The 27,080-nt window shown below is 46.1% G+C and overlaps 4 protein-coding genes across 7 annotated transcripts in view; 1 reads left to right on the forward strand and 3 right to left on the reverse strand.

The window, feature by feature from the left end:
• Positions 1-476: 476 nt before the first annotated feature.
• On the reverse strand, positions 477-7,525 carry alg8 (ALG8, alpha-1,3-glucosyltransferase). Of its 3 annotated transcripts, none has more exons than XM_022769427.1 (14): positions 7,361-7,525; positions 6,848-7,235; positions 6,169-6,247; positions 5,842-6,035; positions 5,387-5,496; positions 4,903-4,970; positions 4,672-4,798; positions 4,349-4,452; positions 4,156-4,234; positions 3,906-4,045; positions 3,679-3,818; positions 3,089-3,186; positions 2,887-2,959; positions 477-1,662 (listed from the first exon to the last, which is right to left on the reverse strand). In XM_022769427.1, the coding sequence occupies exons 2-14, from the start codon at positions 6,934-6,936 to the stop codon at positions 1,437-1,439; spliced, it is 1,527 nt and encodes a 508-aa protein (XP_022625148.1). In that variant the 5' UTR covers positions 6,937-7,235; positions 7,361-7,525; the 3' UTR covers positions 477-1,436. The 3 variants fall into 3 exon arrangements, with proteins under 3 accessions (XP_022625148.1, XP_022625147.1, XP_022625146.1); XM_022769426.1 differs by having other exon boundaries at positions 4,156-4,270; XM_022769425.1 differs by having other exon boundaries at positions 4,156-4,276.
• On the forward strand, positions 7,252-11,097 carry ccdc90b (coiled-coil domain containing 90B). Of its 2 annotated transcripts, none has more exons than XM_022769428.1 (9): positions 7,252-7,391; positions 8,111-8,230; positions 8,318-8,421; positions 8,517-8,624; positions 9,187-9,228; positions 9,302-9,373; positions 9,476-9,529; positions 10,307-10,421; positions 10,508-11,097. In XM_022769428.1, the coding sequence occupies exons 1-9, from the start codon at positions 7,334-7,336 to the stop codon at positions 10,561-10,563; spliced, it is 729 nt and encodes a 242-aa protein (XP_022625149.1). In that variant the 5' UTR covers positions 7,252-7,333; the 3' UTR covers positions 10,564-11,097. The 2 variants fall into 2 exon arrangements, with proteins under 2 accessions (XP_022625149.1, XP_022625150.1); XM_022769429.1 differs by having other exon boundaries at positions 8,517-8,618.
• Positions 11,098-11,650: 553 nt separating this feature from the next.
• On the reverse strand, positions 11,651-23,786 carry pcf11 (PCF11 cleavage and polyadenylation factor subunit). Its single transcript, XM_022769424.1, has 17 exons — positions 23,430-23,786; positions 20,997-21,122; positions 20,447-20,629; positions 18,906-19,151; positions 17,332-18,347; positions 16,935-17,109; positions 16,394-16,796; positions 16,152-16,295; positions 14,616-15,886; positions 14,358-14,424; positions 14,089-14,217; positions 13,847-13,970; positions 13,581-13,764; positions 13,250-13,405; positions 12,888-12,980; positions 12,449-12,484; positions 11,651-12,350 (listed from the first exon to the last, which is right to left on the reverse strand). Exons 1-17 carry the CDS (start codon positions 23,670-23,672, stop codon positions 12,060-12,062), a joined length of 4,887 nt encoding a protein of 1,628 aa, XP_022625145.1. The 5' UTR covers positions 23,673-23,786; the 3' UTR covers positions 11,651-12,059.
• Positions 23,787-26,611: 2,825 nt separating this feature from the next.
• The window catches only part of ncbp3 (nuclear cap binding subunit 3), a gene marked incomplete in the record, with an annotated part of 8,492 nt that continues 8,023 nt past the window's right edge, over positions 26,612-27,080 (reverse strand). The window contains 1 exon segment of the mRNA XM_022769366.1: positions 26,612-27,080.

The raw sequence follows: 27,080 nt of genomic DNA on the forward strand, positions 1-27,080 counted from the left end.
TTGTCCTTAAAGCTGCTGATAGTCGTACAGTCAACGCTCACACTTCTTATTGTGCAATAGAGACTTTTACAGTGAAAATTTGTCCTGTAAAACAGCCCATTCTAACCAATCATGTTTTGTGTTGCCTTATCAATAAAGTTTTTAAACAACCTGCGTCTTTTATCGACACATGAATTAATAATTCGACTGGTTCTGCTGATCTGATGGAAACACACACATATAGACCTGAATCAGCTGTGATCACTTCCTGTCTGCAGTGTATCATGATGCTCTGAACCACTGTGATACTGAAGGAACAGGAGGATTCTCTCTGAAGTGCTTTATTCTGAAGGGACATCAGACACAATGACATCATCAGGACCTGATGTTGATGTGAATCAGATCAACATATGGTCAGGTCTGACTCGGTCGGACCACGTCCCCCTTTAGCTGTGATTGTTCTTCAGATCAGTTTATTATTTTATTGAACATTTAATTATTGTATTATTGTCTGAATAACAACTTTACAAGCAGCTGTAATCATAAAGACCTGAACCCACTAGTCTCACACCTCATGGTCCAGGAACCTGAATCCAGTTTGAGATCTAAAGAAGGTTTCAGGGTTTCAGTCACAGTGAACATCATCACATACACAAACGTGACAACTTCAGCTTTGTTTTTATTTGAAAATATAAAAAAACAATCATCATCATCATCATCATCATCGTCATCGTCTGTCTCTCAGCTCTGCTTTGGTCCACATGGTCTTTAATTTAAAACAGTCGTCCATCATCCTTCCAGTAATGTAGCGTCCATACTGGCGTCTATCCCAGCATGCATTGGTTAAGAGGTGGAGAGACAAACAACTACATTCACACTAGAGAGAGTGGCACCTGAACTTGACGCAGTTAATGGAAAATAACACGTCATTTACCCAACACCTGTGACACAGTGTGATGTCACATCCACAGCCGAACCAAACACAAGCTAACGTCTTCACAGACTCAGTGGAAACAGCTGCTCAGACTTTTTATCAAAAGTGTGTGAATCCAAACTCACATCATCAGCTGGTTCCTTAAATTTAAAAGGAGCTGTATCTTTAATTAGCTGTAGCTGGGTATCGATGTGTTTGTCTTGTATTGATCATATTTCAGGCTCTGGGAACAGCACACACTGAACCTCACAACCGATCAGTTGCTCATGTTCTGACCCTAAACTGCTGTAGCTGCTGGAAACATCTGGATGTGAAGTGACGTGTCTGTGTTTGGTCGATGTTCAAGAAGAAGAAGGAGAAGGAGAAGGAGAAGAATCTGCTAAAAGCCAGAGGCAGTGTTTGTTTCCTCTGGCCGGTCCGCACCGTGAGCAGTCAGTGTCTGAGCGTCCGGCTCAGTGTGCAGGACGGACGTAGGTGTGTCGGGGATCTAACCTGCAAGCTCTCAGGTATGGGACGGGGCGTCTCACGGCTGCTTGGGCTTCTCCTCCCGCCTCAGCAGACTGATGTACAGACGCAGGAAGGAGTAACAGACGCCCACCGAGCAGTACACCGAGGTCGCCAGCAGGGGGAGGAAGGGCAGTTTCTGTTGCCACGGCGACAGAGGGAAGACAATCTCGCAGGTGATCGCCACGGCGATAAGGCCGAGCAGGTAGACGACCTCCAGGGGATGGAGCAGAGAGCCCTGCCCTCTGACAGGACAGAGTAATGTGATTAGTGACAGAGAACACGTTCTCCAGATCATCTGACTCAGGCTGAAACTATTCATCACTCATCACCAATTAATTGGCTGATTATTTTCTATTTCAAAAATATTTATTTTTGATTTTCAAAATAATTTCTGATTAATTTTCATATCCTTTAATAATCTATTAATCAACTAATCAAAGCAGCTTTGGGCAGATGTTGTACAGATGTGGAACCACAGAGTCACAAAAACTGATCCTGGTTTTATAAAGAAGAGTTGGACAAAAACATCTGCTCAGTTCTCATATCAATAAAAACTGATATAAACTCTTCTTACTTTTAACTAAAAGACAGATTTAATTTACATTCAAGTCCAATATGAACATTATATTTATATTATATATAAATTATATATAGAGGCTACAGTCCTCGGTTCGACTCCCGCATCGGACGGCCCTTTCCTGCGTGTCATTCCCCCTCTCTCTGCCTCCCCATCTCCTGTCTCTCTGCTGTCCTGCCCATTAAAGGCACAAAAAGCCCCCCAAAAAAAATGTATTGAATAATCCAACATCACACAGTTCCTTAAATTAAACAGAAACTAGAAACATCTGCTGCTCTCCTCTGTCTGTGGCTCTGGTTCCTTTAAAGATCATTACTGTCTCTAAAGCTCCTCCAGTGTAAAGGTCTGTGTCCATGTGTAGTGTGATTATAGATCAGGTCTAGCTTCTATATTAATACTGTGAAAGTATCAAAGCCTCAGTCCACAGAGAAATGCACACAGCCTGTATTCAGAAACTGAGCCTTAAAACCAGCCGTCAGGACTTCTGGAACTTTGTGATGTCACAACAAAGCAGTCACCAAGCCCCGCCCACCTGGACCCACCATCCAAACCTTGCAGGATTTGGTTTCTCTGAGTGTTTTTACCTGAAATCTGCTTTATTTTTATTGGATGAGTCAGAAAACAGTCAGCCAATCAGAAGAGAGGCTCAGAGCCTCCTCTCTTCTGATTGGCTCACCGACCTGTTGTTACTAGAGCTCCAGAGAGAAGCCTGAGAGAGGAGATGTAAAACTACACTGAGATGGTTTTTATATCTTCTGATGGATCAACACTTCAAATAAAACACAGAAGAAGAAACATGGAGCTTTAAAGTTAGAAACATCAGCTCAGTCAGTTTGTAGTTAGTTTGTTAATGAAATAAACACCTGCAGATGTAAAGGTGAATCTTTACCTGTGGAGTTTCCGCAGAGCAGTGACAGAGTAGATGGTGAACAGCAGCATCAGGACCACTTTGATTGGCAGCTCTGAAAAACACATCAGATAAACAGTCGTGTGGTTTCAGTGTCACACACAGAACGACAGGGTTAGCTTTTCATCAGGATCAAACAGACAGGTCACTGACAGGTGAAGGTCCTGATCAGCTGACGGTTTACCTGCGGGGGTGAAGAGCAGCGGGAACAGGGAGTAATGACCTGTGGTGCTCAGAACCAGGAAGATCCCAGCATCCTCTCTGCTCTCAACCGCCAGGATGCTGCAGGAAGAGAAACAGACAGAACATCAGTCCAGATGTTCCCGCAGTTAACTCTACTCTAGCTCCACCTCCTCCCTCGTTCTATTGGCTGGTGAATCTGGGGACCAATCGAAATCCACCTGGAGGTAAACATTGAGGACGTGATGAGGAGAGGAAACGATGAGGAGCTGACAGCTCTGTGGCGACGCCTGCTGGCTGCAGTTTGTACTTACATTAATCTTCACATTACACTGATGTTCTGCTTGTGAATTCATTATTAATTACACAGGTTCTAAAATGAAGAACATGAAAAATGAAAACATTTGAGGGAAATGATTCAATAATCTCTAATATTATTGATCAAACAGATCATGATGAGAAACATCTGATGGACCGTTCTGTTGTTAAACTGGATGATGAATCAGGATCGTTGGTTCTGTTTGTCTAAAGCTGCAGTGATGTCATGTGATGTCATGTGATGTCATGTGATGTCATGTGATGTCAGCGGCCGACCTGAGAGGCAGGATGGCGATGAGGACGGCCTTCTCGTGGACGTGCCAGCCGAACATGAAGGAGCCCAGAGCGCAGAGCAGCAGGCAGCGCAGGAAACCCCGAGCGCCGCAAGGACGCCACCAGATGGACGCCACGGCCGGCTTCAGACAGAGAGAGGGAGAGAGAGGTTAAAACATCAACACTTCCTTTGACCTTTGACCTCTCAGTCTCTGTTTGTCGTGACTCACCAGGATGGAGAGCAGGGTGCAGACGAGTGTGACGGAGGGAGAGACGGAGGGGAGGACCGAGTGCTGAAACTCCTGAACCAGCCCTCCCGTCATGGAGGCTTTGGGAAGCTCCGCCTCCTCCAGCAGCTTCAGACGAACACCTGAGCAGGTGGAGGACACAGAGCAACACGTGACTACGACTAGCCGATACAGAATCAATCAGTCTAAAGTTCGATACCCAGCCGGGCGCTGTGAGGAGGCGGAGTCTCACCGAGCGTCGCCAGGCTTTTGTCCAGCACATTGTAGAGGGCCCAGATGTTGGGGGCCCAGTAGGCGTGACAGAGGCCCCTCTTAAAGGGGAAGAGACGGGACACGACCTGAGGGAGCTGACCCTGGAGTAAACACACGCCATCAGGTGTTGAGGTGTTGAAGTGTTTAGGTGTTCAGGTGTTTGTGACACTCACCATGACGATGAAGGGGCCGAAGGACAGAGCGCAGGTGGAGGTCACGATGGAGCCCAGAGCCAGCAGACGGAGTGGACTGAAACTCCTCCACCTGACTGAACCATCTGAAAAACAGTCACTGTGGTTACTGTTACTATGGCAATGTTCTGCCGTAGACACAGATACGAACTGGGTTCTATTTATTGAGGTTTGTGGATTAGAAAACGTTTTTGAAGGCAGGCAGCAGAAACCAGTCCAGACCAGTTCACACGTGTGTGTGTGTGTGTGTGTGTGTGTGTGTGTGTGTGTGTGTGTGTGTGTGTGTGTGTGTGTGTGTGTGGTACCTTTGTTGTCCTGGGTGAAGCAGTAGCTCCTCAGCAGGTAGATGCCGTATGCTGGAGCCACATACAGGTAGATGTGCTTCAGGTTGAGCAGGACGGAGAACAGCAGCGCCCCTTGCAGGTGCTGAGACTGTCACACAAACAACAACGTTTCTACAGCTCCTTCACAGTGACAGCATTAAATCAAAGATCAAACAACATCAACTTTATCTATAAAGACAAAAAGTCTGAAACCTGCAGGTGTTTCGCCACCGACAGCAACAGGAAACCAAACAGGAAACCGTTATACTGGAAATGAATGTCTGAGGAGTCATGTTAAAGAAGGTTCATCATGGTCATTATGATGAAGACACACACACACACACACACACACACACACACACACACATTGAAAGTTGTGATGGAAAATTAAAGAATTTTAGTTTGACTTTATTTCTCCATCTACTACATGTAAAACTCTTAACTGAAAATGTCTTGAGACAATCCTGTAAGTGTTGATCTTTTCAAAAGAGAAAATGATCGTTTTAAAATGGAGAAGAGATCCTTTAAAAAACAGGTCAGATGATGCAGATGGGCCCCACTCAGAGAGAAATGACTCTGGAGCTAAATCATAAAACTTGTGACACAAGAAGCATCTCGATGGTGGAAACCTGGAGTCGCTCAGACTCTGACTCTCTGACGTCTCGTCCTGTCAGAGTCCAGCTCGTGGGAAGGATACGGTCCACGATGAGGAGGCCGAAGTTCCAGAGCAGCAGGACAGCCAGGACGAAGGACGGCCGGTTCAGGACGTCCCGAGAGCTTTTCTGCTCCTGAACACACCTGCAGCACCTGGACGAGGACAGAGCCAATCAGGAGCAAGTTCCTTAGTAAAACTTAGATTCAAAGTTTCAGCCTCTTCTTGTCTTTTAATGTGACTGAGAAAACAGTTCACTGTCCTTCAAATACAGCGATCCGTGACACGGGTCATCAGTGGCACCAGAACTAAAAGCCTGAATGACTGAAAGACATTCCAGGGGCCCAGGGTCTGTACCCACAACTAGAACCTCACCACCTATATGTTATGGGGGGCACCAAAGGGGTCACCTCTGTCCTCACCCCTGCCCCCATGAATGATCTTTGCAACCCCACTCTTCCTCTGTGGTGGCTGTAGATGACGGCTATGATCAGACTCACTCTTTGGCAGCATAGATGAAAACCAGGTCGGTGAAGACGACCGACAGCCTCTGGAAGAGCACCGTGGACGGACTGGCGTAGTTCAGATTCTCCACCAGCAGCATGTTTCTGTCGAAGTGCTGAGCCACGTGGGACAGGCCGAACTCGAACCAGGCGAACAGCGGGGGGTAGTCCAGAGTCCACTCAGACGTGTTCTGCAGTGGCGGCAAACATGTGGATTATAAAAAAACTAACAAACATCAGCAGCTCAGAGCTGGCTGGTGATAGGTTCAGTGTTCCAGGTCATCCCAAAGACCTCTGACAGAGAAACTCCGCCCCCATACTGACCTCATAGTACCACCTGGACACCGGCAGACTGTGTGTGATGGCCAACCAGTTCCTGTGCACCTCAAAGTCTGTGGAATGACTGACAGACACAACAGTTCACTAATTATCTAAATCAAATAGGTGTTCTCTGGAGCTCTCCTAAGTATTGATAATTTAATACAGATTTTTGAAAAATGACTACCACCAGTAAACTAAATAGGCTGTATAATATATATACATATAATACTACCATTTCTTTAGCCTACAGCTTCAAACAGGGTGTAACAGCACGAAACAAAGTAAAACAACGTCATGATTTAAATACGTGAGTCGGACGTGTCTCAGTTTCGCGCTAATAATTAATAAATTGTGTTAAAAACTTTACAACTCAGCTAGCAAACTAACTTCTACTGAAAAACAGCGCCATCTTGAGGCTGTTTAGCTACAAAGACCGGGAGTTAATAACACGTCAAGTTAATGTTACCACAGCCCCGCCTCACTTTACATACAGTTTGTTTTCTATCAACTCCTCTAAAATCTACGCATTATCATCCCCATTAACGTTAATATTTAATTAAAGGCGATCTTTTCTAGCGTGTAGCCGTTAGCCAGATGCTAACAGGCTAAACTATCATCCGTAAAACAACACGTCGTCGTGAAGCTGAATGAAACCGGCTCACGTCGGATAATTTCCACTCACTAGCAGCTGATGAAGAGACATTTGAGCAGAGAAACTCCCAGAGCTAACGCTGGAAACCAGCTCCGGCTGTCCGCCACAGGAGCCGCCATGACACCGGGCCTGTTGACTCTGTGAGCAAAACTTTATTGACAATGTCGGTGCCGGACACTGTCACAGCTGATCTCCAGGTTTAAACATTAACCCGCTGCTCTGTGATCGCTTTAGAAAAAGATTACTTCAACGTTTTTGTCTTCTTGGTATTTTTATTAACGTTTTTTTTTATTGTTTGTTTTTACTAAAGTTACGATCCCTGACAGTGAAGTGTCCTCTGCTCCAGGCAATCCCATAACTAGGAGAATTCCGAGGGTCCCTGAAGGCGGCATGGGGACGACCGGATTATCCGGTCAACCTGCAGGAGAGAGAGAGAGAGAGAGAGAGAGAGTGAGTGAGTGCTTCTGAAGTTTTAACTGACTTTAACTAAAACGTATAAACACAGCAGCTTCCGGGATGAACGTGCTGCGGCGGTGTTGTCACCTGCGGTGGGTCGGAACCGGAACCTGGAGAGGTGAGTCCTGGTTTAGTTTCTGAGGAGGGAAAGTTCCGGTCGCAGTGAGAGGTCCTGATTCAGAGCTGAGGACAACCTGTGGAGTGGGTCAGAAACCAGACCAGTTCCTGAGACTGGACCCGGTCTACAGACCTCTAAATGTCCACACTGATCCCTTCAGAATAAAACACAGTAACACGAACTTAATCAGTCATGATGACGTCACAGACTGACCCAGTGAATCAGTGGTTTTTATTTCCTGGTTCCACCTTTTAAAGTGTGACGCTTGTTAGTGATTTGAATAAAGTTGGTGTTTGAGTGTTGATCAGACAGAACAGACACTGTGAAGGCGTCACTTTGCATTCTGGGTAAATGTGACGACGTTTTTCACTATTTTCTTAATCAATTAATTAATAGACTTGATGATCGTCATACATCATACACAGTCACACACGTGTCTCTCACTGTTAGTACTGAAGTGCAAAGAGAGCCGCTTCATATTTATAGTGAGTTATCAAACTGTTCCTTTAAGGTTGTAAATATACCCCAAAACAGACAAGTACATACATCAGTCAGTGAACGCATCACAGTGCAGTCTCCTTAGCACATACATCAGACAGTGAACACATCATAGTCCAGTCACCTAAGCATGTATACCAGTCACATCACAGTTCAGTGCTTTAGTGTGTGTGTGTGTGTGTGTGTGTGTGTGTGTGTGTGTGTGTGTGTGTGTGTCTCAGATTTCCATGTGACTTCACCTGTGGTGACCTTTGACCTGAGGAAAGTGGAACTGACGCCTCTGGAGCAGAGAAAACTCACCTTTGACTCCCACTCCATGGTGATTGAGCTGGAGAGCAGCGGTGAGGATGCGACAAAAAGAAAAACAAAGTGAAAAACTCCCATCACACCTCCCAGAGTGACAGCTCTTATTTTGAAATCTCGTGCAGGTTTCGAGAGGCGCCAGGCGGAGCTGATCGTCTCAGCTCTCGTGACTCTGGCGACGGCGAACATGGACATTGTCTATAAAGACATGGTGACCAAATCCCACCAGGTAGGAGCAGGTCTCAGCTGGTCGTGGAGGGCGGGGTCTGCGTGGGCGGGGTCTCTGCGAGCAGCTCCACCTGCTTACCTGTGTTTCATCATCAGGAGATCGCCGTGCAGCAGATCATAGCTCACCTGGACTCCATCAGGAAGGACATGGTGATCCTGGAGAAGAGCGAGTTCGCCAACCTCCGGTCTGAGAACTTGGTACCAGTAAATATATATATCAGTGTTTTTCCTTTACTCATTAGTGAAGGTGACGTCAGCGGCTGTCAGTCTGAACATTAAACTTATAAAATGGGTTTTTATACAAAAATAATAAAGATGACATCAGACGTGTCACATACAAAACAATAAGACAAACTGTACATCACTCAGAAATCATTGCAGGTTGAATATTTACATTATTTCATCTTCTCTTCACACACATCATGTCGTTTATTTCTGCACAAACTCAGAGAAAAGTCTCACTGTATTAATTTAACAAAGTACAAAGCAGCCGGGACACAAAATACAAGAACAAAATGACACGTGTTTATTAAAATGTTTAAATATTTAGTGATAATCACTCAGATTATTGTTACAGAATAACTCAATATTGTAAAAAATATAGTTTCATCATTTACCCACAGCCACAGCAGGAAAATGTAAAAACATTAAACTATATACGCAGCCTAAATAAAGTTGTGCTCAGTGTTTTAACTGATTAAACGGTGCGTTCACAGACACAGGTTTCCCGCTTTACCGGTTATTTTAACTCTTTATCTTCCGACAGAAAATGAGGCGAGAGCTGGAGCAGCTACAAAACAGACTGAAGGTGAGAAACTGTCGGAGTCCGTTCAACTGCTCTGATGTGGAAACTGATGTTTTACCAACGTGTTTCTGTTCAGGAGGAGAGCCAGAAAGTCCGAGCTGAAACTAAACTAGACATCAACCTGGAGAGCAGCAGGATCTCCGACATGGTGAGTCAGGACACCAGTCAGTGAACGCATCACAGCTCAGTCTCTTCAACATGTTCATCAGTCAGTGAACGCATCACAGTTGTGTGCGTGTGTTTCTGTCAGTTCACTGAACAGGAGAAGAAGCTGATGGAGGCGACCTCAGAGTTCCATCACAAGGTGAACAAGCTGCATCACATCTCCATAACAACATCATACACATGTAACTAACTACACCTGTTCGACAGGTCGACTGTGACCAACTACACCTGGTCGACTGTGACTAACTACACTTGGTCAACTGGTTGGCTGTGACTAACTACACCTGGTCGACTGTGACTAACTATACCTGTTCGACAGGTCGACTGTGACTAACTACACCTGGTCAACTGGTTGGCTGTGACTAACTACACCTGGTCGACTGTGACTAACTACACCTGGTCAACTGGTTGGCTGTGACTAACTACACCTGGTTGGCTGGTTGGCTGTGACTAACTGCACCTGGTTGGCTGTGACTAACTACACCTGGTCGAATGTGACTAACTACACCTGGTCGAATGTGACTAACTACACCTGGTTGGCTGGTTGGCTGTGACTAACTACACCTGGTCAACTGTGACTAACTACACCTGGTTGGCTGTGACTAACTGCACCTGGTTGGCTGTGACTAACTACACCTGGTCGGCTGTGACTAACTACACCTGGTTGGCTGGTTGGCTGTGACTAACTACACCTGGTCAACTGTGACTAACTACACCTGGTTGGCTGGTTGGCTGTGACTAACTGCACCTGGTTGGCTGTGACTAACTACACCTGGTCGGCTGTGACTAACTACACCTGGTCGGCTGTGACTAACTACACCTGGTCGAATGTGACTAACTACACCTGGTCGACTGTGACTAACTACACCTGGTCAACTGTGACTAACTACACCTGGTTGGCTGACGTGTTTCTCAGAAAGCTGACCTGGAGAACGACAACATGGAGATCAACAAGAAGATCGACCTGCAGGTGGCGTCGCTCAAAACCGTCCTGGAGTCCCTCAAACTGGAGACTGTCCGCTACCTGGCAGGTGACTGAGCCCCGCCCTCTGCCCTTCGCTCCGCCCCTCCCCCATGCATGTACTCAGTAATAAGTGTTTCCTGTGCTCCTCCTCAGCGACGGTGTTCTCCTGCCTCGCCATCGCTCTGGGAGTCTACCGGCTGTGGAGGTGAAGGATCCGGATCAGAGACCGGGACACGGTTCAGTCAACATCCAGGTTTAAAGCAGCAACAGCCGAGTTCTCTCTTCACTTTTAAAGGGGAAGATTTCCTTCTTCAGAGAAGCAGCAGAAACAGAAGATAAAGAACCAGAAGCTCCAGAGTTCACAGCAACTGTTCTGTTAAATTCACTTAGACACTGTATCTGAACATGTTTTTACTTTGATGTGGGTGAAATGTTCAGAAGCGTGATGCATTCACTGGAGGAAAAAAAAACTTATCTCAGAATTATCTTAATTCAGAAAAACAGGATTTAAAGTAAAAATACTTTCAAAATATTAACAAAAGAAAAACAAGTGAATGCATCACGCTCTGTAGAAGTGATTCTTTAGAACAAACATCTGATATTTGAAGTTTTATGCTATTTTTGTTTTACAATCATTTCAATAAAGTTTTATTTTATTGTTGTAATTTAAGTTACGAGTTCCCTGAAGGGAAGGTGTGTCTCACCTGGTGTGAAATGTCTGACGTGTGCGAATAAAGATTTAGAGTCAGAAACAAAAGTTTCTATTTTACATAAATAAAAATCCTGATGTGACGTCACTGCTACTGAAGGGAAGGGTATTACACACACTGACACCAGTGAACGCATCACAGTTCACTCACTTATTACTCATTTGCATTATGTTTTAATCTGCTGATCATTTTCTCTATTAATTGCTTGTGTAATTAATTACCCAGAGTTCAATGTTCTGTTATAACTAAAGTCCAAACTTCAACATAACTAATACATTTTAGTTAAAATAACTGAGAAGTTGAAACCATGAAAAACAAGTTAAAACATTAAAATAGTTGCAGATTAATTTTGTTAATTAACTAATTGAGTATCAGAAACGGGAGAGTTTGTCACAGAGTAAATGTTGTTACATTAAACATGAATGAGGCATTTAATGACCCTTCATATACAGTGTAAAACCTGGTGACGGAGTCTGAAATAAATACAGGAGCACAAGTTTAAACCCACTGAACCTTTATTTATAATAGTGAAATAAACGACAATAAAACGGATCATTAGGAGAAAATCATCGTTCACACAAACAAACGAGTTTCAGACTCTTTTATTGAAGCTCAGAGGAAACAGAGGAGACGACCCGGATCCTCGACGGGACCCGATCCTGAACCAGGAGTCTTCATGCTTACCTTTAACGCAGTCAACACCTGCAACTACTCATCAATAACCAATCAATAACCAATCAAGTATTTACAGACTGTAACAGGCAGCAGCAGCTGATGATTCAAACACTGTTACACCAGAGATACCAAAAATACTTTAATTTATAAATTAAATCATTTACACTTGGAGCCAAACCAACGTGTTCTCTTCAGAGAATCGGACCTGAAATGGTCGACGCTCCATCAAATACAAAAATGTATTTAAGAGTTCGATGCTGAGGACCCGGCCTCCGCACGCTAAAAACACCTTTCCCTCCAAAACGGGAAAGTGACCGAGGCTACGCTTTACTCTCCTCTGATTGCACTTCGTCTGTTAAAACCTCAGGCTCCTCCTCTTTTTTCACAGGAGGAAGCTCGCCGGCCTCAGACTCCGCCTCCTGTTTGACGGTGGCGGCTGCGGTGGCGGCTGCGGAGGCGGCTGCGGTGGCGGCTGCAGAGGCGGCTGCGGAGGCGACGGCGCAGGAAGTTCCCTCTTCCTCATCTTCTTCTTCAGTCTTTATGAAGACTCTCAGCGGGTGATCGGTGAGCACCTTGTTGGGCGACGGTGTGACGTCGAGATACGACGATGTCTGAGAAGAGAGAGCGGCAGCAGGTCAAACACCTGACGCTTTGACTATTATTATTATTGATTATTGATTATTATTATTAATAAGATTGAGTTACTTACATTCTTATAATCTTCAAAACAGGAGGGATGAAAGTTCTGTGAGGAACAAACAGGAACATCAGACAGATGTTTATCATCACAGCTGGAGACAGACGAGTCTCGTCTTGTTCATTTGATTTCGTTTCAAAGCTGCTGATGTGGATTCACTGAATATTTTGACTTTTTAAATCTTTTTCCTTTGTTTTGTTTCTTATTTATTTCCTTTAATATCTAATTGATCTTGTGTGTGTGTCAATGTTTGTTTTGTTTAGTGTGTTTATTGTTTTGTCATGGTCATTGATTGTGATGATTATTGATTAATCTGCTGATTAATGAGCCAGAACTGTTTCCTGTGATCTCAGCTGACCAAGTGAATCAGTTGACTATTTTTCTGTTGATCAACTAATCAATATATAGCTCATATGGTGAGCTCTGATCAGTTTGTTGTTGTCGTGGTTACCTTGTCGTCGACCCTGATGGCGTTCTTCAGGAACCAGTCCTCCTCCTCCTCCACCCAGTACGTCTCAAACGGCTCCTGACAGATTTCACACGACTGCAGAGGAAAAACAAAAACACGTCGTCACGGTTACAGCTTTTGTGACTTTATTAGTGAGACGCCTTATTTTGAAGAGATGGGATTCACAAACACTTCCTCTCACTCTGGATGAAAGAAATAATTTACATCATGAAAAGAAATTAAGAAAATTAAGATCTGACTTTATTTCATTTACTTCTCTGTATTTATTCTTTTTTTACTTTTTATTTTGGTAAATAACTAGATCAACAGTCAGTCTGGCTCCTGATTGGCTGGTTCAGTCTCACCTCCCCCACTTGGTCCTTGGTCGCTCTCACGCTCTGGAACTCTTTCTCCTTCGCCGCCGCCTGGTTCTTCTGCACCTCCTCCTCGTTCTCCTTCTCGAAGAACTGACTCTTCGCTCGCTCCTCCAGATCGGCGATCTCCTCGAACTCAATCCAGTCCTGAACGAACACACACACACACACACACACACACACACACACACACACACACACACACACACACACACAAAAATCAGGACACTCTTCAGCTGTTTTCAGGTCAGTTACTGCAGAGTGAGGTCGCCGCGTGCGTGTGTGCATGTGTGTGTGCATGTGTGTGTGCGTGCGTGCTCACCGTCAGGCTGTAGTACCAGCGGCGGTGTGTGACCTTCTTGCTGGCGACCTTTCCGGCGTGGTTCTGTCTGAAGTGCCAGTCCAGGTGGTCAGCGTACATGTCGGTCTGAGCCGTGGTGAACCTCATGCTGCACAGACAGCACTGGTTCCCCGAGTACAGCCGGGTCACCACGCTCTCGTACCGCCTGGGGGGCAGGGGGGTTATTAGAACATGTAGAACATGAGTGATTGATTGATTGATGGAGGAACAGTTTGGTCTGTGCTCACTGTTTCATGTCGTCGATGCTGAAGCTGGTGAGGTCCGGGAAATCGTCCTCCTCCACCTCCTGCTCCTCCTCTTCCTCCTCCTCCACCACCACCGGTGGCGCCGCTGGAGCCACGGGAGAAGTTTCTGGAAAATCAGTAACCATGACAACAGCTTTATTAAACACAGATCGAGTCCCGGCGAAAACAGTGGGACAACATTTCAACAACAAGCTCGACTAAAGGATCGTGGATCGTGGACTGACCGTTGCCCGGCACTGTCGGCGCGGCGTCGGGCTGCGAGGGTTTGATGATGCCGTTGGAGATGAGTTTGGAGAGCAGGTCGTTGACGTCAACCTGACCGAAGTGGTTCTCTGGAGGGACGACCTGCGGAGCTGCAGGGACACAACCACAGTCACAGGTCACACACAAGAACTACAATCACCTCCTCGCGGCCGTATCCCTCCGCCACTCGGACTACTTCCAGCTCAGAGTCACATTAAATATCAAAGACGTGTCAGAGGGAGAATCTTACTCTGTGATGTGAAAGGCACCGGGTTCTGAGGCAGGAACGGCTGGTTCATGTTCCCCAACATGTTCACCTGAGAACAACAAGACGACATGTCAACAACAACAACAACGACGACGACAACAGGTTCTGAATGTCACATTAGAGAGAAGAAGAACGTGGCGTCTGTTCCGTTTCTCTGGTTTTCATCTTTGATCTAATATCAATATGATCAATAAAACGACTCAACAATGTGTCAGTGGTTGATTGACAGGTGTCACTCACCGGCTGCTGCAGGCCGACAGCAGGAGCAGCCGGGTTGTAGAAGGGGGCGGGGCCGGGCTGGCTGAAGGGCGGGGCTGGCTGCATGTTGAAGTTTCCCGCCTGCAGGTTCGGCTGTGCCGGGAACGCCATTGGCGCCGCCGGGAACTGGGGGTTCATGGACTCTGGGAAACGCTGAGGGGCCATGGTGAAGTTCTGCTGGGGGGCCATGGGATTGTCGTAAATGGGCGGGGCCATCGGCCTCATGGGGGGCTGCAAGTTGTGTTGGGGCGGGAACCTGGGGGGGCCCTGCTGCCTGGGGGGACCCTCGAAGTGCGGGTGCCCGCCCTGGTGGGGCACATTGGGTACCTCGTAGCGGGGGCCCGGCTGTCCGGGTCCATCGAAGCGACTGGGACCCTCGAACCTCATGGGGCCCATTTGGTTTGGGGGACCCTCGAAGCGCAGGGGCCGCTGCTGCTGGAAGCCCATCGGACCAGGACCAGGAGCCATGTTGTTCTCAAAGCGCCGCGGGGGTTCAAAGTGTTGCATCGGGCCCTCAAAGTGTCCCGGTCCGGGCCCCTGTCCCACAAACCTCACCGGGGGCTGTTGGCCGATGGGGCCGTCAAACCTCCCGGGACCCTGAGGGTGGGCGTGGCCGTCAAACCTGCTCATACTGTCTCCGCCTCTCATTGGACCGTGAGACAGGCCGTCGAACCGGCCGGGCCCCTGGTGGTGAGGCCCGTCGAAACGCGATGAGTCGTCGTACCAGCCCGGGGGGTGTGGCCTGGGGGGGCCCATGTGTTCGTTACTGTCGTACCGGGGGGGCGGGTGTCCTCCGTCGTGAGGAGGCGTGTGTCCCCCGGCGAGTTGCTGTGCTGTCGGACGGAGGACAGCGGGCCCCCCGCGGGCCGGTGCCTTCAGGATGGATTTGGGGGGAGGGGGAGGGGGAGGGTGAGGGGGGGCAACATCAAGATTGAGGGGGCCGTCGTCGGAGTGCTCGCTGTTGGGGCTCTCGAAGCGCGGGATCGGACTCATCTCTGCCGCGTCTTTCTGGTGCAGAGGCGACAGCCGTTCCCGCTCGAACCGCGGGGGCGGGGCTTCCAGACCCGCCGGGCTCGGACAGTTCCTGTGGACCACTGTGCCGGAGGGCGGGGCTCCCTCTGGCCTCCGAGGGTCAGGGTGTCTGGAGTCAGTGGGGGGGGCGTACCTCCGCGGAGCGTCGTATCCGCTCTTCTGCTCCTCACGCTCGTCGTAACGCTGCCGCTCGGTCAGCGGCGAGTTCCACTCCCTCTCACCTGAAACGACACAAACACACTTCCTGTCAGAGGAAACATGGTCACAGGTGAGTGGCGGTCTGAGCGTCGTCACTGACGGTCGGTTCATACGTGACGTCTGATGGACGTGTGTCTAACCCTGCTGAAGTATCACTGATCGACACCCTGACACCTCGCAGCTCCAGTCCCTGACCTCTGACCTCTGACCTCTGAGCCCTGACCTCTCTGTGGACGACACAGCAGATGACATTGGTCTTCAGGGATGTTTCTCAGGTTCTGGACTTACTGGACTCTCGGGGGCCGGCTCTCATCCTGAAGCGAAGGCCGGGCAGAGACTTCAGCGTGGGGAACTCTTTGCCGTGGTTGTACTCTTCGATCATGGGGGCGAGCGGCGGCCGCGGCTCTTCCCGTTCTTTACTCCGTCTCTCACCTGTGAGTCATTAACCACCATCAACGTCAGTGACATGTTTTAAAGGTTAATTGATTAATCGCTGCAGTTCTGGTTTTCCCAGATCACCCTCAACTCACCTTGTCTGTCCCGTGGCGCCCGGCTGTGTTTATGTGACGGCAGGTGTCCGCTGCTCCGCCCACCGCCCGTCTTCTCGCCTTGTCCCACCTCCTCGCTGTCTTCCAGTCGCTCCTCGCCCTCCCACTCCTCCCCAGCGACTCGGTGGGTGACCTGCGTCTTCCTCAGCTTGGACTTGTGCTCGTAGTACGACAGCTCCGCCGCATCCATGCTGTCGTGGGGGCGGGGCTGCGCAGAGGGGGGCGTGGTCAGCAGCGGGTCCTTTTTGGAGGGGAAGTCGTCCGGGTCGTCCCAGCTCTCCGTACGCTGCTTCTCCTCCTGGTACTGGAAGAAGTGTTTGATCTGGTGCGCCATGTTCAGGAAGTCCTCCTGGGAAATCTCGCCGCTCTCCAGACGCTTGGAGGCCTGATGGGAAACAGAGTCAGCTGATGATGGACAGAAGCTTTACAAGGAAAATGACCATTAGAAACACTTTGCTAACACGTAGCTCCGGACAGTAGGCGGAGTTAACGGCCGCTGTTGTCTCACTGTCTGTGAACGTACCCTCCTGAGCAGGTCCTTCTTGGAGGCGGAGTTGAGGACTTCAGGTATCTGCAGGTTGGCGTCTACGCTGAGGCGGTGCTTCGGGGTGCGGGGGGTGGGGGGGCGGGTGGGGGTGCTGTAGGGTTTGTGTCGCGGAGGTGCGGGCTTCAGGTGAGACTCGTCCGACAGCTTCAGACTGAAAGACATTTAGATCGGACATGTGAAAGAAGTTAGAGATTACTTCCTGAGCGGTGGATCAATGATCCTTCAGGTTTAACTCCAGATGATGAAGCGATAAATTATTAAACAGTTTGGTCTCTAAAATCCTCGAAAACTAAAGAATGAATAAAATCAGAAACCACCTGAGTCGATGTCACAGGTGAGATATTATGACATCATCATCATGTCTGATACTCACTGCTTGTTCTCCTCCCAGCCGCTCCTCCAGCGGTGAGGAGCCTCCTTCGCCTCCTTGCCTCCGTCGTGGCCTCGCGGGGAGTGAGAGTCTCTGGACTCGGCGTGCCGGTCCTCCGACGGCCTCTTGGACCTCCTGCTCTCTGATTGGTTCTTCTTGGGCGTGATCCGGTCCTCTCGGCCGGGCTTGCCGTGCGGCGGTTCGTCCATGCGGACCCTCCTGGCTTTGCCGGGTTTGTGGGAGGGCGACGGGGACAGCGAGCTGCTCCTGGTCCGGCCCTTAGGCGACCGCCTGTCCTTCCTCTTCGGGGAGGAGGCGGGGGAGCGCGACCTTGACCGAGAGCGGGTGCGTTTCCTGGCGTGCGTCCGGGCGTTGCCCCCGGTCTTGAATTCGACCTTCTCGGTGGACTCGTCACGGTCGTGTTTGGTGACCGAGCCGTTGACCAGCTTCCCTTTGTTGAACCTCTGAGGCTCCGCCCCCTGCGGCACCTCCTCTCTCTCCTTCTTGTCATTGCATCTCTTTTTCTCCTTCAGCTCATCGTCTTTGGCGTCTCCGGTCTTGTCTTGCGTGCGTTTCTTCAGCCTGGGATCTTTCTTGGTGCTGTCAGCTGACTTCTGAAGCTCCGCCTCCACCTGTCTGTTCTTGCTCTGGACACTTTTGGCCATCGGAGACGGGGACTTGGACTTGGGCTTCTCCTCTGAGACCTCTTTCCTCGGGATCCTGGTCTTGTCCAGCCGGGCGGACTTCTCCGCTAGTCGTTTCTCTGGCGTCAGAACGGGACCTCCTGTTGTGGGGGGGTTGTCTTTTTTCCCAGCAGGCTGTTCTTTGGGGTGGGAGGTGGCTGGGGGCCCGGTGCGGTTCAGACGGGGGTCTCTGGTGGACGGCTTGGTGTCGGACTGAGTCTGAGGAGGGATCCGGGGTCGGACCACGGGAGCGGTCTGGGCGACGGGCTTCGGCGTGGCGCTCGGTGCCGCCGGAGCCAAGACTGGAGCCAGAGTTGGTAACACGAATCCTCCGGCCTGAAGACAGAGACAAACCACACGTTTCTCTTTACTGTCAGTCTCAACGTTTCCTGTCATCAGTGATCAATAACACTGACTGATTCTGGTTCATGTCTGATCACTGCTTGTGTAATCACATCTCACTCCGTACGAACTCGTCTAAAAACTTCTGTTTCTGTTTGTTTTATTTTCTGTCTCTCACCTGTAGATGAGATGTCATGTGACTTCCTGACTCAATAAAATATATTTATACATACGACCCTAACATGGCCACAGAGAGATCCCGCCCTCAAGTTTTAAATTAATCAATACAGGACAAAAGCCACATTTCAAAGTTTGACAGAAATGATCCGAGGCTGCAGCGACTTTTTGCTGCTAAATTTCATCTCTAAATATAAAACTTTTCATAATTAAAAACTGCAGTTGTATCCTCCAGCAATCAGGAGCTTTACAGACAGTTTGATGGGACAGCATCAAAGAGGATCAGGAGGATAAATCAGTGCGTGGTTAACGACCAGAAACAACAAGCTGATCTGGAATCAGACGTAACCCCTGACCCGGCCCGGTCTGTCCTACCAGCTGAGCTTTGGTCTGCTCCAGCTCCAGCTCGATCTTCTTCTGCTGAAGCTCCAGAAGCTGCTTCTGTTTGGCCAGCAGCTGCTGCCGGATCAGCTGCTCCTGGGTCAGGCTGGACTGGCTGATGGGGGGGACCGGCGTGGGAGCAGGCGCCGGTGCCGGAGCAGGCGCAGGAGCAGGAGCAGGGGCAGGAGCCGGCGCCGGCTGAGAGGGGGCGGCCGGCTGCGGAGAGGACGCCTCCTCAGACTGGAGACACGGCCAGGTTACAGAGGGTCACGGCCACGAGAGGGGAGGAAGAGACGGAGGGAAAATCAGTCAAAAACAACCTCAAAAGACAAACTGAGTCCAGATCCAGGTCCTGGTTCTGGTCTTCAGTCCACTTTCAGACTCTGCTTCACTCAGAGCCGATGCACTTCACTAAACCACATGAACGTGAAGGCTGCAGTTACTGGTTATTTATAGATTCGGACTGAAGAAAACCTCACATCTCCACGTTCTTTTAGTTTTAGTGACAAATTCAAATAAAAACCACCTTTGTTCAAATTCACAGGAGAGAACGAGCATTTACACATTTCCAACAGCTGTTCCTGTGAAGACTTCATCTGTTCAGGACCTGAGGCCTGTGGAGCCACAACCAACAATTCTTCTCATTATCAGTTCATTTAGAGCTGAATCAATCACCTGATTGACAGAAAATGAATGGGAACTGATCAGATTCTGAGCAACACACATCACAGTAAACTGAATCTGTGGTTTGTAAAAGAGACAGCACCGTGAACCCTGGGAAATTACACTGAGCATTCTTCATGATTTTCTGGCCTTTGACAAATTTAGTGAAAAATCTGCACATTAATCAATAGTTGGATCAATCCAGTTATTTTCTCCTTCAACAGTTTAATCTGTGACATGTTGAAGATTGTGAAACTTTTTTATTACTACAGTTGTTTCCTCTGTCAAAAAGTCAAGTTACAGTTTAAAATTGGTCTGTTCAGATTCAGGTAAAGAATCAAAAACACAGTGACCCTTGACCTTTGACACCACAATCAGTTCATCCTTAGTCCAGGTGAACATGTGTCACATTTGACAGCTGAGAAATAAAGATGCTCATCTCAAAGTCAGTTTGTCAGAAGCCAAAGAGTCATTTATCAGTAACTGAAGCGCCCTGTGGTTTCTGAGGGTTTTTACTCGCCTGTGTCACATGACAGGAACTTTACGTTGCTAAATGAAGTTCCTGTTTTAGTTCACATTAAAACTCTCAACATCGTGTTAGTTTTTCAGCTCTTTTTCCATCCAGTTCGTCTCGTCTCTAAATACTGAGCCACTTCTGGAAAGTTAAGGAGGAAGTGAATCCATGTTAGAAACAGGTTGAACTGGTCTCACTGCACTGACACAAGACAAACAAGCTACACCTGACAAATCAGATCAAACTGTCAGAGCTGCTCGAACTCTGCAATGTAAAGTTTTTATTCAGACGTTAAGATGCAGCTAAAAGGACAAATGCTCAGTTGCGTTCTGATGTGGTGTCTGCAGCACATACACACCTGTTTTAAAAACTTGGGGTTGACGTGAATACTGGCGTTGACGGTGGGCGGCAGCGGCTTGATGGGCCAGGCCGGGTCCACAGAGTTGACCCGGACGTCCAGCGCGTACAGCTTCTTCAGGGGGAACACGTCGTCCCACGTGGAGCGCAACTTGAACAGACTCTTTCTAGTGTTTTCATCCACCTACAAACAGAGGACAGGACTTGGTCCAAAGCTCCCAACAAAAACTAACACTCAGTAACATGACAGCAGGAAAATACAGATGTTTCACATGTGTTAGCTCTACAGTCATTACAAGTTAGAGGTGAAAATAGACTTTAAAATACTGTTTAACACTTTCTGTACGTCAAAGTAAAAAGCAAATTGTTATTCACCCTCCCTCACACACTTTTATTAACAGGACTATGTTACGGCAGTAAGTACACAGGAGCAAGCTGCAGGCGACTACACATAAAAAGCAAGCAACACAACAAACAGGAGGGAAGTGAGCTGCTAAGACTTTCAGTGATTAATGTTTAACAAAGCTGAACAGCAGCAAAGAGAACTGTACCTTTTCAAAGACACATATAAATGAAGTGATTAGGTTTTTAGCAAACACTGCAAGGTACTCTCCTCCAACATTCTTCACTATGGAATCCACTAAGTACAAAACTGGAAGCTTCTCGGTAGCTGGGGCCTGGAGCAATAGAGAACTCAACAAGTTTAGAAAACAACAGGGGTTAAAGCAACATTTCAGAACAAATGCTCAAAATACAACTTGACAGAACCCCCCCACCCCCACTTGTGTCAAAGATTTCAATTAAAAACGTGGGAAAATCCCAAAAAGGAAAAAGTCTGAGAAAAAAAAAAAAAAAAAATCAATCAGCCGATAGATCCAACTGGAAAAAAACAAACTAATTGTTTCTTCAAAATGGAGGAAAAAGGCCCAGATATGCTCCTTCATAGCGACGCTGCAGGTTGTGATTAATCCAAAAAACAAAACAAAACAAAAAAAAAAAACTAGAAAATATCCAGAAAAAAAGTAAAAATCAGTCGTCTTCAAATCTAAATCAGTCAGTTCAGGAAAGATGGATCTCAGGAATGATCCTTCTCTGGAGTCAGGGGGAGAAAAAGTCCATGATGTACTGAGGGTTAAAAAAAGGAGCCAAGTCAAGTCCTCTGGAACCAGTATACCTCCAAAGAGGGTCTCTCCATGAACCACTCTTTGTACTTTTACCCTGATGACACATCAGCCAGTTAACTCCACACCCAGTGAGTTTCATTCACTCACACTCAGAGTTTTACCCTCAGGAGGTTTTTCTTCCCTCAGTTGTTAAAAAAACTCTGATAACCCATTAGGAAATAGGACAGGTAGGTTTGTCATTAAAGAAGCTGCAGACTGAGTTTAAACTCTACACACCTGTGCACAAGTCTGTTACTAAACTATGCAGCATCAGATGAGTAAACACTGTTTGAACAACCAGTCCGAACGAGCCGAGTCAGGCTCAGCCGTGTCAGTAAATGTAAACCAGAGTCATACCAATAAATTACACTGGGAAATAAAAAATGACAAAAAGCACATTTCACATTTTTTATTATAACATTTTAACCATTCAATGACATTTCAGTAATTCAAGATTCACTAGTGATTTAATGCAGAGAAACTTTTTTTCTTTCTTTTTTTTTTTTTTCTTTATAAATCTGACCCGATCAGCCTTCAGGGGACCAATGCTTCGTTTGGCCAGGCGTCAAAAAGCAAACACTAACCACAGAAGTAACTGAGGCAAACTGCTGACTGAAATCATTTCTATAGAGGGAGGAGGGGCTGTAGAGAGGCCCAGGCTCCTGTTAAACATTGTCTACCCGACAGCATTTATTAACAATAGATTAGACTGACAACCATTGATAAAAACATGGATGTGGTCTGGCCTCTACCAGCAGATATAAAGGAAGTGACTGCAGGGACAGTGACGAATGGCCAAAATACTTGTGTCTGGAAACAGCCAGGGCTGGAAATAAGTCAAAATCCACCGTAACTCTACTGACTCATTATGCAGGTTTTTATAGAGGGCTGGTGCACTACAGCTCCATAACACATTCTCTTCTGATTATAATAATGCCATAGTTAAAACCAACCAAAGATCTTTGCATTGTTTACATTAGCTTCACTGCTCTTTTGTTTTTTTTAATGTATTTATTGCTCTTCAGAAACGACAGTGACTGTGCCTTTACTGTTGTTTCCACTGAGCTGTTACAGCCTCATTAACGGTGTCTGAAGTCAGGTTGTAAAATACAATTAAAAGCAATTAAAATCTCTATTTCTATTTGTTTTCTATGGCTTTGCCCTTTTTTGTGGTGGTAGACTGAATTCACAGGGTCTTCTTTTAAATCTGTCTACTTCCCGTTGTCTTTTGTAAAGCACTTCACTTGATTAACTTATTTTTTTTTAAAAACAATGGTATACAGGTACGGTTTAACTGTTTTCATTTAAAATTAACAATAGGTGGCACTTTTAGCAACAGTTAACTATCTCAAAGTCAGGTTTAACTATCTAGCTTGCCTAAAACCTTCGCATATTTTAACCTGGAGGTAAGTTATTTAAATTAACGTCACATCTTACAACATAAATAACATTAAAGTTAGTTATTTTACGGTGGATTTTCACTACAGTTGAGCCCGGGAGCACCCCAAGTTAAAGCTCATTTTAAAGTCAGTGCGGAAGTTCCGACAAAGAGTAACTGTTCCAAAAAATATATATGTTTTGTTTTGAACCAAATACGTTAATATGTAAATAAGTTTTTAACTTTAATACATAAATAATGGCGTTCAAAGAAGAGAGCAGAGCCACTGGACAGGGGAGCTAACCAGAACAACAACGAAATGTAACGTATCTAGGTGACATGTCGTAACGCTAGCCGCCATGTTAGCACATCGTCGACTTGGGCCTACTACATACATCGACATAAAGCATCTGAAATTGAAAGTATTCTATATTCATAAAAACCTTGCTTATTTGAGCTTCAATAATTGCGACGATATCCTTGGCGAAGTTGAGGTTTTCCTCGGCCAGAATGGTCAGCATGTTGATGTGCGGCTTGCTGTTGAATGTCAGGTCTTCCAGTGAGGACTGATACTCTCGGCAGGCATCTTCCCTCGCCGCGTTGTCGTCCATCTTTGAGCCGAGCGACACGGGGAAACCTACACCGGCGTTATCAATACCATAACCATTGATCAACAGGCAGTCCATGAAACCATGAAGCTAACGGTTCTGCCCTGACTGGGTGAAAAAATAACGCCGGTTTCGTGGTTTATTTCAGGCCGCCGCCTGTCGTCGTTCTCTATGCGTTTTCGACGACTAGAAGATGGCGACTGTAACTGGAGGCCCAAAACGTCACCCGAAAGGTTTTATATCTTGAATGACGTCAGTGCGCTCCCATTGGCTTGTTTCAGGCCGTTTGGGCCGGGGTTTTGATTTTGATTGGATCGATGGAATAACAGTCACACAAGTGAGCCAATCAGATTGAATTAGTGTGATCTTATTCTTACGTAACGGAAGCCACAGCGAAAAGATGATTACCCAACATAACATGAGGCCAACGCATGTAGGAAGGTTTAATATGGCAAAATTATAATTTATAATAATTTATCTTAAAGAGAGGCACATGAATATTACGACGGGATATGTTGAAATATGTTAAAATATCAAACACGTAAGAATATGATGCAATAGGCTTACATGTGATCAGGCTGCAGCAACATACATGTGTATACACACAAATGTGCAAAACCTAATGGACTCCAGTGTCTTGAGAAATGCTATGAACTTATATAAAATGTTTCACTGTGGGCTTGATGCACCTTCTCTGCCCTGTTCGTCACACATCCACCCCTGTGTTTCTGCCTCACAGCTCTTTGATTCATCAGCAAACAAACTTTTTTTGTTTGCTGATGAAACTTTTTCTGTGAATGCTGGTGTTTCTGATCCCGCCCTGAGCGCTCGGCCTCGTTTCCCCTCCGGAGACTGGTTTAGAAACTGCGGCTCGTCCTCTGGGACCACGACAAGACAGCCTTCTTTAGACAGAAGCTGCTCTCTCTCTCTCCCTCTCTCTCTCTCTCTCTCTCTCTCTCTCTCTGGGAACTGAGCTTGATGCTACTTTATAAAGGGTTCATAAACTTTCATCCAGCAGCTCAGCAGTCACAGTCCACTGAGGAGGTCTCCCTGATCAATTAAAGAGATACAACAGATTTGACACAACCTGGCAACCCAAACATTGTTCTTATTAATGGCTTGCAACTGATCTATAGAGCATTAGTAAATTATTTATTGACAACTCTTTCATTCATTAACAATTCATTCATTCATTCATTAGGGGAGACTGGGGACAGCTGCACATGCTCAGTTAGACCCTCAAAATACGCAGCTAATTTAGTCCCGTAGTAACTGCTCATTTTAACACATAAAAAATACAAACTAGTTGTTTTGATAGTTATTTAGTCTCTTGTGGTCCTGTAATATATTTACCTGTTTTGTTCATCAGAAGCAATAAAATAGATATTTTGCCTATTTTGACTCAAGGTAGTTTCAATCTTCTACACAAATCAAAACTCAGTATCTGTTCTTTGATAAATATTATTGAATAAATAAGTGATATTATATTATTGTAAAACTGATCACTAATCAATAATTTGTGACTGAGAGTTAACCCTGTAAGTGTCAGAGCTGCCATGTAAGGCTGCAAACTAACTAGTTGGATATTATTAGAAACAGTAATGAGACACCAGAGTGGGAGTCGGATCACTGTCAGTCCAACATGTTTCAATGAAACAGCCTGAGAGCTGGGTGAGGGTTTGGTTCAGACTGCAGCTGCACAGAGTGAAAACCTGAAACATGAAGCTGCAGTTCCTCTAACGACCACTAGAGTCTGGCTCCAACAGTGAGTCAGTCCCCATAGACTCCCATGTTAAAATGTCCAACTTTACAGCAGAAATCAACATGTTTACAGCCTGGTACAGAAACTGTTTTGGTCTCTAGAGCTAATTTCCTCCTTCATGACACCTGTTCATATAACTCACCTGTTTACATTTTATTAAGGACTAAAGTTATGGAGGATTGGGGGTGTGGCCTCTTTGAGTGACAGGTGGGTGAGCGTATGTTTGACACAGACCGGCTCCACACACGCCCCTCCTCATTTTTGGATTAGCTGGGAGTTAGGGGGCGGAGTCAGACACTGCCAAGATGGCGACAGTGGACAAGCTCAGTCAGAAACCTGTGGGTGACGTCAGAGGTGACGGTCATCTTTGTTTACAGTCTGTGTGAGAGATTTCTGGTTTTATTTCATTGTAAACTGAGTATTTCTGAATTTTGGACAAAAAAACAAAAAAAAACAAACAGGTGTTTTCACGATTTTATATAAAGTAAAACACATTGTTAATTTATCACCTCCCCTGATTGACTCCTTCCTTTCTGAACTTTAACTAGGTCCACACTCAAACTTTCCTTTTGTTTGTTTTTTCCCTCTTTTCTTTTTCATTTTATATCCAGAGAAAATAATCAACAGTTTACTTTCATTATTAATACATATTAAATATTAAATACAATGACTGCAGCTCCTCATCCTGAACTGTGGAGAGCAGTTTCACTGAGTTACATCCTAGATTTTTAATTTCAACATTTCATTTTTAAATCCAACGAGCTGTGAAAAAGCAGCAGACACATCGTTTCATGGAGGAGCAGTGATGTCACACATTCTATAAATAATAGAATTTTAAAAACATTTTAAAAAATGAGAACACATTCCTGGATTCCCTCTTCAATTTCCATTTCCTTTTACCAGCTGTGGCCCAGAGTATCACAGAGAGGCTAACAGGAGAAGCTAAATGACTAAGCTAATCGATTAGCTAATACGAAAAGCAGCTGGAAATGGAAATTCAAATTGCATTTTCAAATGTTTTTTTTTTCTATTATTTATTCATGAATAAATAAAATGAATTTCTAATTTTTTTTATGAGTTTCATGCCGTTTTTGTAAATCCATTTTTAAATCTGAAGTATTTATTAATCATTAGTTTATAAATTTTCTGCAATGCTTATCTTTAATGTCTATTAAAATATGAAATGAAGGAAATGCGTTAATATTTTTCCTCCACATCGTTTCAGATCAATAACTGAAAATCATCTGCAAGTTAGTGGATGATGAAAACAACCTTTAATTTAAATCCATTTTATGAAGATTCAACACGTTTGCTGCCTGAGGACAAAGTTTCACCGTCACGTTTCTCATGAATCAACAGAGAAATCCATTTAGTCAAATAAAGTACAAGCCAACATTTTAATATTTGAATCCATAACCAGCAGTGTGATGTCACTGACTGGACGACAGTCGCTGTGGCCCCCCATAAAAAAAAAAAAACGAACGACGACAGGAAAAGAAAGAAACAGATCATGTAACGAGTCATACTGCAGGATGTTTGACAGGCAGCGTCCGTCAGTGATGAAGAACATGGACGACGCTCAATAACACAGATGATGATGATTAAAAAAATGTAAGAAAATGTTCCACATTTATGACGACGATCCTCCGACACATCACGTCTTTGTCTCTTTTTTCTCTGAGTCTGTTTCATCAGCTGTGACAGGAACACCCCCCCCCCCCCCC

The sequence above is a fragment of the Seriola dumerili genome, unplaced genomic scaffold, assembly GCF_002260705.1.
Source record: "Seriola dumerili isolate Sdu_G_001 unplaced genomic scaffold, Sdu_1.0 BDQW01002927.1, whole genome shotgun sequence".
NCBI classification, from domain to species: Eukaryota; Metazoa; Chordata; class Actinopteri; order Carangiformes; family Carangidae; genus Seriola; species Seriola dumerili.